The sequence below is a fragment of the Tauraco erythrolophus genome, chromosome 5, assembly GCF_009769465.1.
Source record: "Tauraco erythrolophus isolate bTauEry1 chromosome 5, bTauEry1.pri, whole genome shotgun sequence".
NCBI lineage: Eukaryota > Metazoa > Chordata > Aves > Musophagiformes > Musophagidae > Tauraco > Tauraco erythrolophus.
In genome coordinates, this window is record NC_141469.1 from 81,116,469 (window position 1) to 81,129,254 (window position 12,786).

Sequence of the window (12,786 nt, forward strand, 5' to 3'; positions counted from 1 at the left end):
CCCCCGAGGAACACCGCTTGTCACTGGTCTCCATTTAGACCTCTAGCCTTTGACCACAACTCTTTGAATGTGACCATCCAGCCAATTCCTTATCCACTGAGTGGTTCATCGATCAAAACCATGTCTCTTCAATTTAGAGACAAGGATGTTGTGCAGGACAGTGTCAAATGCTTTGGACAAGTCCAGGTAGATGACATCAGTTGCTCTTCCCTTATCCACCAGCGCTGTAACCCTGTCATAGGAGGCCACCAAATTTGTCAGACACAATTTGCCCTTAGTGAGGCCGTGTTGGCTGTCACCAATCACCTCCTATTTTTTCCATGTGCCTTAGCATAGCTTTCAGGAGGATCTGCTCCATGAACTTGCCGGGCACAGAGGTGAGACTGACTGGTTTGTAGTTCCCTGGGTTTTCCTTTTTTCCCTTTTTGAAAATGGGGGCTGTGTTTCCCCTTTTCCAGTCAGTGTGAACTTCACTGGACTGCCACGACTTCTCAAGTCTTCTTAAGTCTACTAGGGCCTTACTAAGAGATGAAACAATTTAAGAATACCAAAATAAGGATAGCAAAAATGATAACAAGAGTAAACTTGGCTCTAGTGGTTAACTAGAAGCATTACCTTTATCTTTTGAGCTGTCCTAAAGAATAACTTTTTCCTTTATTTTGAGATTTTCTTTTAATACCTCCCCAGCCTAGTAATATACTTTATGAAGAAAATAACAGGCTTTTTGGCTTCTGTTGAGAACTTGGCTAATGAAAAATTCTGAAAAGTGTTTTTTAAAGACAAAGTGGGGAAGGAGAGAAGAGGTGGGAGTGCAGGTGGAAAAACCCTTGCTCTTTCAGTGCACAATTTTGACTCTACACTGTGAATGTGTTATGTGTTCAGAGTACAGGGATGTGAACATAATGGACGTAGTGCAGCGTAACGTCATTTCGCAACTCTTGGGTTTTTTATTTACATTAATTTTTAAAAACAAAATCTTTATTTTAAATTTATTTTTCTTTCCCTTGTCTTCCATTTGCCTTTCAAAGACCCTGTTGCCCAGTGATCTTCACTGAATGGAAGGCAGGAAGTAGTCCCTCCAGCCTTTCTCTAAATACACTGCTTGTAAAGCTGTTGGGAGCTGCTAGGAATAGATCCCGTTTAAACAGAGTCCTACTGCACTGCACGTGTATACTCTTGAAGGCTCAAGTTTAAAGTTATGTGCCCTTGCTGTGAAGTCTGTTGTATATTAATATATACACACACACTTTGAAAGTAAAGTAAAATGTAAAATACAAAATACAATACACCTTTTTGTTTTGTTTTGTTTTAAATGTGTTCGTTGACCCAAGGTGATGCAGGCTCAGTGTATAAAGACAGAAACTGAATTCTATCGTTTTGGTCAAAGTGAAATAATTGAGGGAGAAGGACACACAATGGGAGCTCTGTACTGGCAACTCAATGACATTTGGCAGGCACCTTCATGGGCTTCCTTGGGTAAGTTTTGTGACAGCCTCGTAAAAATTTCGAACTATCCATCTTATTTCATTTTCCTTGTCTGGAAGTAGCAGAATAAGAAGTAATACTCTGCTCGCGCTCTCTCTCGGGCGACTTTGGAAATTTTGAACATGTTTCTGACCACCCTTCAGAAGTGCTTTCCAGGAAAATATTTTTCAGGATCATCGTAATAGTCTGTGGAAGTGAAAGAGGGTAAAGAACAAAGCAGCTCTTTTCCTATGGAAGTTTTGCTGTTTAAGTTCGGATTTAGTAGCCACCAGCTCTTACTCTTGTTTTAGCAAGGTTTAGTTTAGAGAAGTTAAAATCACATGTAACTCCTCATTTGTTAAAAATACATTTTTTTCCATTCAAGCAGTATTCTTATTTCTCCCAGGGAAATAATATCATTGAAGCCAGATAAAGCTGCCTGTTAGGAAGCAGGGATGGTTAAGATTGAGAGTACAACCTCCTTGTGAGTTAAACTTTCAATTACCATTGCTTTTCTTATGTAGAGCTGGATCTTCCTGAAACTGTGTGTGATATAGCATCCAGATTTTTCCACAGAAATTTTGCATTTTTTGCAAGTTTAATTCTTTTAAAATTAGTAAGATCGATTATTTTAAAGTTGGAAACTCTAGGAAATTCTGTTTCTAAAAAAGCTTGTCCTAGAAGTTCCTGATCATATTTATTGGTTCAACGGTACAGATGCATGTATGTACCTAGCCACCCTGGATGAGAACGGACAGAGAGGGTGCTAGTAGGATAGGAGGGTAGGAAGGAGCACCCATGTATAATTATACTTTCCATAATCCCACCAAATTTGGTTGATTTTGTTTTCCCTGGCGCCCCCCCGCCATGGCAAAATGATCCAAACCTCTCCCTTCAGCAGGCAGTAGTTCACGGTCAAAAAAACTCCCAGGATCAGAGAACTGTGATCCTATTCTGAGCAGGGTGGGTTTTGGTATGTACAGTAGCCAGTTGTGGGGGGGAGAGTTATGTCCATAGTGTGATTCATTGTGTCCTTCGCTGCCCAGTAAGTGAGACGAATTATCTTCTCCACGCTGAATTTGATTTTCATAGAGCATCCTATGGCACCTCTCACCCAGCATAGCTTTTGGGAAGCTCTTTATAGGAGGAGATGGCCAGCTGAGATTTGGTGTCTAACTTGGTGTAAGGTGAAGTGAATCACTCTGTGACTAAATTATTTTACTAATATCCTATTTATGCGCATGATATCTTATTTTTTTTTTGCTTTTACAACAACAATGGAGTAATCAGACATACAAAAGGATAAGTCACTTAGGCAGTAAAAAACGGGAGGAATGTTTGGTATGAGGAAAGTGGCTGTGTTTCATGTTTCAAACATTTTGTCTAGAAGTCGTTTTGAAATGGAGAAGCTGTTCTGTGGCAGCTTTATAGGAGTTGGGTAGATCCTTTTTAAATTTTAGTTATTTCTCGCATATTCTGTTTCTTAAAGTCTTTAGGAATTTAATGTGTGAAGAAATATGAGGTAACTAGAAAAAGCTGAGTTAGTGTGAAGTTCTCGATCTGTGCTTAGAACAAAATGCCATTTGGCCTTGCTTTAAAAAAAAAAAAAATAGCCCACCACATCCTTCCCTTCTTTCTCTGGGAGATGTTTTTCTCTCTTCCTTTTTGTTCTTTTTTTCCCCCTTTATTCATCCAATCAAAGTAGCTGAAACTAGCAAAGAAAAACAAACCAGTAGAAGAAACAGGCTATTTTATTTAAACATCAAGGAAGCAGTCCAACTATAATCTTTCTGGATTTTCTAGACTTGTATTAGGAAATGGAACATCTCAATCTTCGTTTTTATGATTCTAGCAATGGCTGATGCTTTTAGGCTTTAAGTGCCTCAAGAGGAAAAGATGCTTGAAAAACTATCTCTTTGTAAAGACAGGTGTATTGATAGATGAAGTGATTGTGGAGGCCATAAATGTCTTTTTGAGCACAGAGCTGACATCATTGTAGAAAATATATCAAATACTTCAATAATTCATATGTTGTTGAAGTCAGTTTACAGAAAAGAAGCTCAGCAGAGATACAGCTGTCCCTTTGTTTTGTTCTGTTCCCTCAGTGGAATGAGGAAAGGTTTAATATTCATTTAATTAGGCAGTGTGATAGAGGGATTTTTGAAATGCTAATGGATGAAATTATGCAAAGCTTCAGAGAAATTAGTTTTATTTGCACTTCAAAAACGTTTCTGCATCTTGTTAGATGGCACAGTAGTATCACCAATGAGTGCTTCTTATTTAAATCTGTTATTTCACAGAGCGCCATGGAGGGGCTTAACATAATTTCCCGTGCAAAGAGGAAGTGTTTCCTCATGAAGTGGGGAAGGAAGAAGGTGGCAAATGTTTCTCCCTTCAACTTACCTGTAAGATGTTTGCTTGGGACTGAATGGAAACACAGAATAGCACTCCTGCCATAGCACTCATGCCTTCAGTTCAGAACTGAACAGCTCGTACCACAACTGGGTTTGGATTGTCAGTGCATAATTGTGGAGCCCGTGGTGCCCTGTTGAATGCTTTAGTGTCTGTGCAGTATATTTGGGTGAAGAGCGCTGCAACGCACGTGGCATTTTACCTCACTCTCACGCAAGTGTCACCTTGAGGTACCCAACTTGGTTGTCATGAGATTCCCTTGAACAGATAACTGGCTTTTGTTGCAGGTTCAATATTTAGAGCCCCGTGTGAGCTGAAACCACAGGCTGTTATGGAGAATAATAGATCTGAATTCATGAGACTGAGGTGAGGAAAGAACTAGCAGCATGTTTCTCAGGCTGCATTTAATGGTGTGAAGTGATTAATTTAAAATCCATTCTGGAGAGAACTGTTTGTTCTCACTCCTGCTATCAGTGTAGAAGGCTTCAGGGAACAGTCAGAAAAAAGGATACTGGGGACTCATTACAAACCTAATTTTAGTTTCCTGTTCTGAAGTTTGATACTGCAGAGAGTGCAGACCCCGTGTTATTATCAGGAAAAAATTGGGGAACTCGATTTCTTTAAGAATTCATTTAAATGTCAGGGGAGGAGGAGGAAACCACCCCAGGGCTGTTTTAAATAACTTTTGACTGTTGCCTTTGGGCATGCATGCCCGTAACGGGAAAGTTCAAGCCCAGAGATTTCTCATGTTAGCTATCTGATCTCCAGATTTCTTAAATCCATTTTTGAGATAGGGGGAGTATTTTATATGCATCTTGCCTATTTTTAAATCAAGAAACGTGACTCTGTTCCTAAGGAAATCAAGACAACAGATGAGCTGAAGAATGTGGCTTTTTTTTAATCAGTGAGCTTCAATTCTCTGTGCTGTGTGAAGTTACTTTGACAATTGTATTACCAAGATCCTATTGCTGGAAAAGTTATCTTTGGAAAACCCTTCCTGTGTGAAACTGCTCCAGCGGTTGAGCTTTGTTCTTCAGAATGGCTCTAGGCTTTATGGGAAGGGAAATAGCAACCTTAAAAAGCTGATCTGAGGTAAGCAGACTACTGATGTTAGCAAACATCCCAGAACAATAGCTGTAGTAGTTGAACCCTAGAATGAGGTTCGAAATGGTACAAACTTTTAAGTGTGTGGTTTGTTTGCTCTTTTTTTGTTGGTTATTTTTGTTTTTCCCTGTGGAAGTGTAACTCCGAGTTTAGTTTAGTCTGAGTTGTTTTCTCCACTGTACAGCTTTCTTGAAGATCTCTGTATCTGGTGCCTAGGCAGCAAACCTTCTCTCTTTCCCTCCAGTAACCACCGTAATGTGATTACGTATCCAGCTGAAATTGAGGGTAGGGTCCATTCAAAGAGAAATGGGTTTTTATATTACACTAAGTAACAGAAACTGCTCTACTTCAGTTGCGTTGTTTGTTTTCATATTTAAGACAGCTGAAGCCTAGATTTTCATCATGTGGAGTAAGCTGAGGAAAAAGTCAAAATCAGCAGGCACTGAAACCTCAGCCCATGCTGGATACCTTGTCTGAGCTCGTGGTGGCCTCCCTGGGACCTACAGTGAGCAGCATCTATGGCACTGACAACTGAAATTCCCGAGAGCCTTGTGGCAGTCCTAAGGGCTTCAGAGAGTTCAGTCCCCCCAAAGCCTGAGGTTAGGCACAGTGTCTGTTTTTCACACAAGGGCGCGTTGCTTTTGTTTTAGATCAGGTGCTGCCCTACAGTTTACTCTGTTTCGGATAATCCATCCCCCAGTCCAAATCTCTCATCTTCTGAAGTTTCATGGCCCTGAAAAGTAATTTGTTAGCACTCCCTGTTTCGGACAGAATTGTCCGTTAGACCACCACCATTTTGTGCCAAGAATTGTCCTTGGAATGCAAGAACATGGCTTCATTCATATACTGAACAGCACCAGTGTTCTGAGTATGTTCATCAGTTTATCAACAGTCTGTTTTGAAGAAACTCAGCTGCCTCTCCTGAGGTTTTCTTTCGGGCTTCATCTCTTTGGTTTGCTTCGGTGCTATTAACTTGAAAGCCAGTGGTGTTTTCTTGGCAGGTCTGATCTCATAGCACAGTTGAATCTTGTATGGGTTTTCCAGACAGATACATTCCTCTCTGTTCTCCAAGCTAGCTCATTGTGAGCTTGCTGAAAACAAGATGATGTGCAAGGTGCTAAGCTGGAGCTAATGCACTTCGCTCTGCAGAACGTTCATTCATGTACTATGTAGAGTGCAGGCAGAGCATGTTCAAGTCTGCCTGTGAAAGCCACAAACACATCCTTTAAAGACTACATCACTCTGGATGAAGTCCTTAATTGTGAAATATTTGAAAGTGCTGAGAGCTTTGTACAAGCATAAAAACACAGAGGTAATTAGTTACAACAAAAACGTATTACTGTAAATATTTTTCAATGTCCCTGAACTTTAAACCTGTTGTATAAAACAAGAGCCAGAAAAGAGAATGAAACAGATATCAAACTTTTCTTATGAGGTGGTGCAGCTGACTTGCTACTTCTTTTTAGTGCTGTTTCAATGACTAGATAGCGGTTGAGCAAAGACAGAGTTAAAATGCTGACAGTGGGTGCTAGATGGAAAATTAAAAGAGAAAGAAATAGAAGCAGCTTCTCTTTCAAAATGGTTGTGTTGGCAGTGTTGCATCTGGCAAAATGGCTTTTTTTGGAGAGGACACAGTGTTCGATGGCTTTCCGGTTTGTTACTGGCAGACTTTCAAAGTATTAAAAGTAATGACATACAGCTTTCCTTCAAACAGGCAAAGCAAGCTGTTTGGTGTATGTCTGTGTCACGTGTCTACTAAATCCCGTACAGTAAGTGTCATCTCTCCATCTTGGCAAATTCATTTTGCCTAACTCAGAGCTGTCTTTGGTCTGTGTGTGTGGTTTTTTTTTGTCTTTGTTGCTATCGATGTTCCTCTAAGGAAGAACTGAAAGAGGAGGACTGAAAAAAGGGGAAGAGGACGCTTTGTATGAGCCCCAGAAGTCAGATTCTATTGTCTGTTCACAGCGGCGGTAGTTTGTGGCAATGCCAGCGATGCCCATGTGTTTGGATTCTCAGCAACATAGATGCTCCAGCTGCTTGCTTAGTATGTAGTGTGCTGTGTCAATTTTGTTTAAGGCTTTTAAAAATTCAGTAACAGCGTAGCAATGATAGGACCAACACTTCAAAAATGTAACCTTTCAGTGAAGCTCAAATAAAAGCTTGAAAGACCATCAGATCCCTTCCGGAGAGAGCCTTGACTGGAGGAAAACAGGAGTGGTTTCAGTCATTCTCTGCACCTGATAGAGGTGAAAAAGGGTTGAGAGGGATATTATGTTGCCACAACAGGACCAGAGAGCACAGGAAGGGGTTGTGTGCCAAGGTAGTCTTGGATTCACTCTCAATCTTTCTCCATTTTAACCCTTTTCAGAGTATGGTGGTAAGTGGAAACTGCTCCATTATTTTGCGCAGAACTTCTTTGCACCGCTGCTGCCTGTGGCCTATGAGGACAAAGGTGTGTTCTACATTTATGGTGTCTCAGATCTTCATGAAGACCACAGGCTGACTTTGAGGGTAAGTGACACCTCTCTCACCGCCCTTGTGTCCCTCCCACAAAAACGTGAGAAGCTGAATGAGCGCATCTTTGTGTAGACAAGCTTCAGTACGTCTGCGCGCAAACACAATGACGTGCAATGCTTGTCCTCAGTCGTCTTAGGGGCAGCACTGTCCTTTATTACAGTAGTATGTACTGCTTCACTGAACAAGGAATTAATTGCCTTATAGCCTGTAGGCACAGGCCTGAAATTAACTGTTCTGCTGAAATCCTAAAGGGATTGATGGTTAAATAGAACAGAGTGTGAAAAATGGTACCTCACTACTTAACCAAACTGTTCCCTGGGTGTTGGAACTAGATTAACTGACTATGTGGCAGCGAGGCGGGGGGAAGGATCGTACCGCTGCTTGCCAGTGCTCAAACTACACTGCTTTGGGAAAATGAACTCAATTATTTTCTGAAACATCAGCAGAACGTGTAGGTGTGCTTTAATTGCACCTTTTTACAATTGGTGCCTTAACTGTTTTCATATGATGCTATAGAAACTGTTAGGATTCCTTAGGCAGTATTTGTGCTGCCGAGTTGTCTTGTAGAACACTTGCTTTTCAGTTTGTTACGTTTTGTTGCCGTTAATCATGTGGCAACCAGATCTCAACTGAATTTAGGGGCCACTTTGCACTATGAGGTATGACGTAAAGGATGTCCCATGTGAAAAGGCTGGTAAGGATGGATAAACAGACCTAGAGACTTGGAATGACTCACTACTCATGTTGGAACTAGTAGCATGAGTATGTCAGTTCCTAGTTCACTGCTCTGTCTGGTGGGCTGCCATGAACGTTCAGAATTATAACGTTACTTATACTTAGTGATATATAGTATAGAAAATGGTTGCAGTTCTTGGATAGTCAGTTCTTAGAGTAGTACTGCACTTGATGAAATTGTTTCTTTCTAGTTTAAATTATTGCAACAGGCTTAAACTCAGACTTTCTGATAACATTAGAGAAGCATTGGCCATAGCATAGTTCTAATGAAGATTGTATTTTGCACTTCAAGAACATTTGAAACTTAAAAATTTTGAAAGGAGATCTGTTCCTGAATGCAGACCCCTGTTAAGGTCAAAAATAACCTGAATTACATGAAGAGGTAGAATGCTATAATTCTCATTAAGCGCCTATCTTCCAAATTATGTTAGGTTTGGTTTTGTTTTGTTTTAAAAAAAAAGCATTCATAATGCACGTGTGATCTCTAGGAATGGATATTTTACTGTATTAATACGACTTCCATAATTCCTTTTCAGATGATGCAGCTTGCTTCTGTTTAACAGTGATTGTACAGAAGCTCTAGATCACCCAGTTGGGTTACATCAGATTAACACTGAGCAATCCCAAGAAAATCCTTTGTTTGACTTTTTTTAATCAGGGAGGGGAGGAAAAGAGTCAACAAATTAGTCAGTTTCTAATTCCATTTCCCAGCACTCCCTTGGCAGGAATTGACAACCTCTTCCTCTCAAGGAGTCTGGAGAAAACAAAAAGCCTTGCAGATCAAGAACAGCAACAGATCCAGACTGTTTGAAACCGACTTCTTGTTAGGTTTATATAATCTAATTATTATGCAAAATAGATGGTTTAAATCTTTGTGGAGCTTCTTGCTAGGTGGAAATCAGCTGGTACTGTCAGGAGAACATCTCTTGCAATGAGCAATCTGAAATCTGGGATGCTGGGTTGTATTCACAGATGTAACTTCTAAGTTTTGTGCTCTCTCGCCATGCTTGTTAGGTTGTTGTGCACTCCTGGAGTTCTTTGGAGCCAGTATGCACCTTTGCCAAAGACAACGTGCTTGTTAAATCACAAAGTGCTGTCCCCATCTACAAGGAGTCCATGAATGACTTGCTGGAAAGATGCAGAAATTGTACCAGGAAAAGCTGCGTTATTACTTTCTGTCTTGTGGGACAACACGGGCTCCAGAGTCCTACAAACCATCACTTCCTTTCGTCACTGAAGGATGCCGTAGGGTTAGAAAAGACCCAACTTAGTGTAAGCATCAGTCGTGCTAAATTACCATATTTGGTTTTGCTAATCTTACTGTTTTAAGTTGTTTGCCTGCTATGCAGTGTCTAGTTCTGAAAAGGCACAAAAAGCATCAGTGTTGTACAACTGTCATTTAGTCCATTTGCTGCTTTTCCCTAGATTTCTTCTGATCCTTGCAAGCGACAAGCACGCTCTCTGTGTGTGTTCACACACATTTGTTAAGCCTCTCTTCTTAGCATGTAAATCTTACTGCAAAATTCATAATCAGCAGATTGGCAGGATGGGGACCTGTGTGTTCTCACCTTTGGCTTCCAAACTGCAGCTTTGCTCTTTAGAGCTGAACTAAACAAGGAGGGGAGTAGAGGTCTGTAAGCTCTTTGAATCTGGACCAGCATAATTGCTTTACAAAAAGAAAATGGACCAGATTTTCCCCTCTTGTCTCTTTGATGGCAGCATGATCTGCCTCCTGAGTATACAAAGGAAAGAAATCAGCCTGGTTTTATTTTTTTTTCAGCTGGTGGGACAATCTGGAGCCTGAGTCATGCTGGTTTGTTTTTTTTTTTTTGTGGGTGACATCATGAATAATAAAAGCACTGCAACCCAGCATCGTTGGGAAATTTCACTCCTTTTTCCCATGGCTGTGTTGTCTCTGCAGTGCTAACTAATAAGGATAGCTAGCAAGGATAAGAGCAAAGTGGTTATTTTAAGAAAGTATGCATCTGTGTGTTAAAAAATTACTCTGGTTTGTGAGAAGCTGTTGCTTCTATACATAGTTACTAATAAGCTAACTAGGCTTTCGAATATATTGGTAATCTGAGTGCTACTCTTCACAGCATTGCTTTCAGAAAACAAGAAGACTGTAGTGTTTCTTCAGAAAACAAAAAGTAAAGAACGTATGCTTTTTCTTAAAAATTAATAGTGTTGTCTGTCTTGTAAGCAGGACTCTTTAAGTGCACTTTTCTGCACTTAACATAAATTGTCTGCTTTTTCTATATAGTTAATTGATATTTGAAAACGATGTAATGTATTTCACGGTGTTGAATGGGAGGTGCTGCGTGAAAGTGCACCCTGGTTGCACTTTCAAGCCTCTCTGATACTAACTACTGATAGAACTTACTCTAAAGCATTAGACCTTGTCCTGATATTTCAGAACACAGCTGCCTTCTAAATGTAGCGTAAGGACTTGACTGCCAGGTTTCATTAGGATGAGGTGGCCTCCTATGTTACGGTGACTTTCACCATGTATTTCTACTACTGATGTAATCGGAAAGGCCAGCTACTTCAGTAGCTGCGAATTTATAGGTTGAGTGAATTATGTTGATGAAAGGACAAAGATCTTTCACTACAGTAAGTACAGGATACCGGTACTAGGTACAAGTCAGATTACCATTTATTGGGTTCTTTTCATAAGAAGATGGTAGAATAATAACACTTCATGGCATTTTTTTCCACAGGCTGTGGTATTCTGTAGGAAGGCTGTAACATTTGCAGTTTTTGCATGATTCTTACACGAGTCCTTTTGGTCTGACCTTTTGTTCCAGAAGAGATTTCTAGAAAAGAAGAGTAATTTTGATCAAATGCGGTTAAGTCTGTTTTATTGACATGCAGGTCTTTCCCAGTTTGGGAGTAACTGAGTTCTTTTTTAACATGTGTGCTTTCTTTCTTTTTATTTATTGATTTATTTATCTATTTCTCTTCCAGGCCTCTGTGTCTCAACAAGATGACATTTATATATTTGTTCTTCAGACCACTACAATTGCTCCTTTTGTTTCTCTGGATGTTGGAAGTATAAAAGGCAGATTTAGCGATAACGGTTTCCTCATGACTGAAAAGAAGAAAGTGGTTGTGTTTTATCCTTGGGAACCTACCAGTGTTGAAGAACTAGAAGAATCACTGACCTTGACCTCTTTGGTGGATGTTATCTGAGGATACTTCATTTCCTTCTAGATAAAGAGTGAAACAGGAGGAGGAAAAAAATCAGAAGAATTTGGCTAACGTTGAAGTGACGTACCATTTGAGCTGGCTGGAGAACAAGCTGTCTGTTCCTGCTGTGTGAATTTTAACTGCTGGTTCAATGTAAAGATACCAACAGCAAAGCTTGCGTGTAATACATGTGGTGTACTGAAAGTAGGGCTTTCTCGGGTATCAGGGAAAAATACATCCCAGGTATAGAAACGGGAGGGATGAGTCAGTGCAAGAGAGATAGTCTGAGTTCTCTGCATGAGACTGGAGGTGTGAATTCATCCTAACTAAGAGGCAGCACAAGTATGCACCTTCAGGCTATGGTTGTAAAAACTCTGATTTTCCTGTTTCACTATGCTGTAAGTGGAAATTTATCTTGGGATAACAGCAAGGTATACTGGGAGCAGGGCAAGGAGTGAAGCTGGGACCACCTCCACAGGTATGCACCCATTTGGAGTCATTTGCTCTGTCCACACCTGAATTGGGAGTTCATATTTGTAGCTGTCTCTCCATCAGGTGTCCTGCCTGCCTCCTGCAAGGTAGACTTCCAAACAGGCATAAAACCCAGGCTGTCTAGTCAGACGTCAGGCAGATCTGTTCCCCCTTCTGAAAGGAGAATTGAGAACGAGACTTGTTTTCTTCTCGCTTTTCGTGCAACATGAGCAATAACCTTGAGAGCTCTGCACCTAGCTTTGACAATTCTCAGTCAGCTGCAGGTGCAGTCACAAACCTTTTGCTGCTGTGTGGGATCCTGCATAATGTGGCATAGTATGAGATATGCCTGGCTGTGGGAAAAGGAACGGGGAGAAGAGTTGACTAAAGATGCAGAGAGAAAGGAGGCAGTATAGAGAAGAGTGAAAGGACCACAAAGTTACAAGCAACTGCTTTTTCTCTAGTAGATGCATAGTGCAAGGGCTGCTGTTGTCACTCGGACATTGTTGCGTGGCTGTTCTGTTACCTCCTGGCATTCCTCATGAGTGGCCCGGTGCTCCACACTGATCCTCCTCCCTTTCCAACAAAGGAAAACCTCAACAGCTTAATTTTGTTTCTTTGTGTGTGGGTTTCACCATAGAAGACACTGTTGACTCATGATAAGATCTGGTGTCCTTAGTCCACACTGAGCTCCTTAGTCCATACAAAGTAATCATAGAATGGCATAGGCTGGAAGGGACCTCAGAGATCAGCTAATCCAACCTCCCTGTCATGGGCAGGGACGCCTCTCAACTAGGTCAGGCTACTCAAGGCTCCGTCCAACCTGGCCTTGAACACCTCCAGGGAGGGGGCATCCACAACTTCTCTGGGCAATCTATTCCAAAGTCTTACCAC

General features: G+C 40.9%; 1 protein-coding gene across 1 annotated transcript in view; it reads left to right on the plus strand.

Annotated features, from left to right (window-relative positions):
• MANBA (mannosidase beta) overlaps positions 1–12,607 on the plus strand; it is a 51,466-nt gene extending 38,859 nt beyond the window's left edge. The window contains exons 14-17 of the mRNA XM_086612513.1: positions 1,332–1,476; positions 7,349–7,491; positions 9,247–9,504; positions 11,200–12,607. Of these exons, the coding sequence (XP_086468639.1) occupies positions 1,332–1,476; positions 7,349–7,491; positions 9,247–9,504; positions 11,200–11,424 (771 nt within the window). The 3' untranslated portion in view covers positions 11,425–12,607. The remainder of the gene's footprint in view (positions 1–1,331; positions 1,477–7,348; positions 7,492–9,246; positions 9,505–11,199) is intronic.
• The last annotated feature ends 179 nt before the right edge of the window (positions 12,608–12,786 follow it).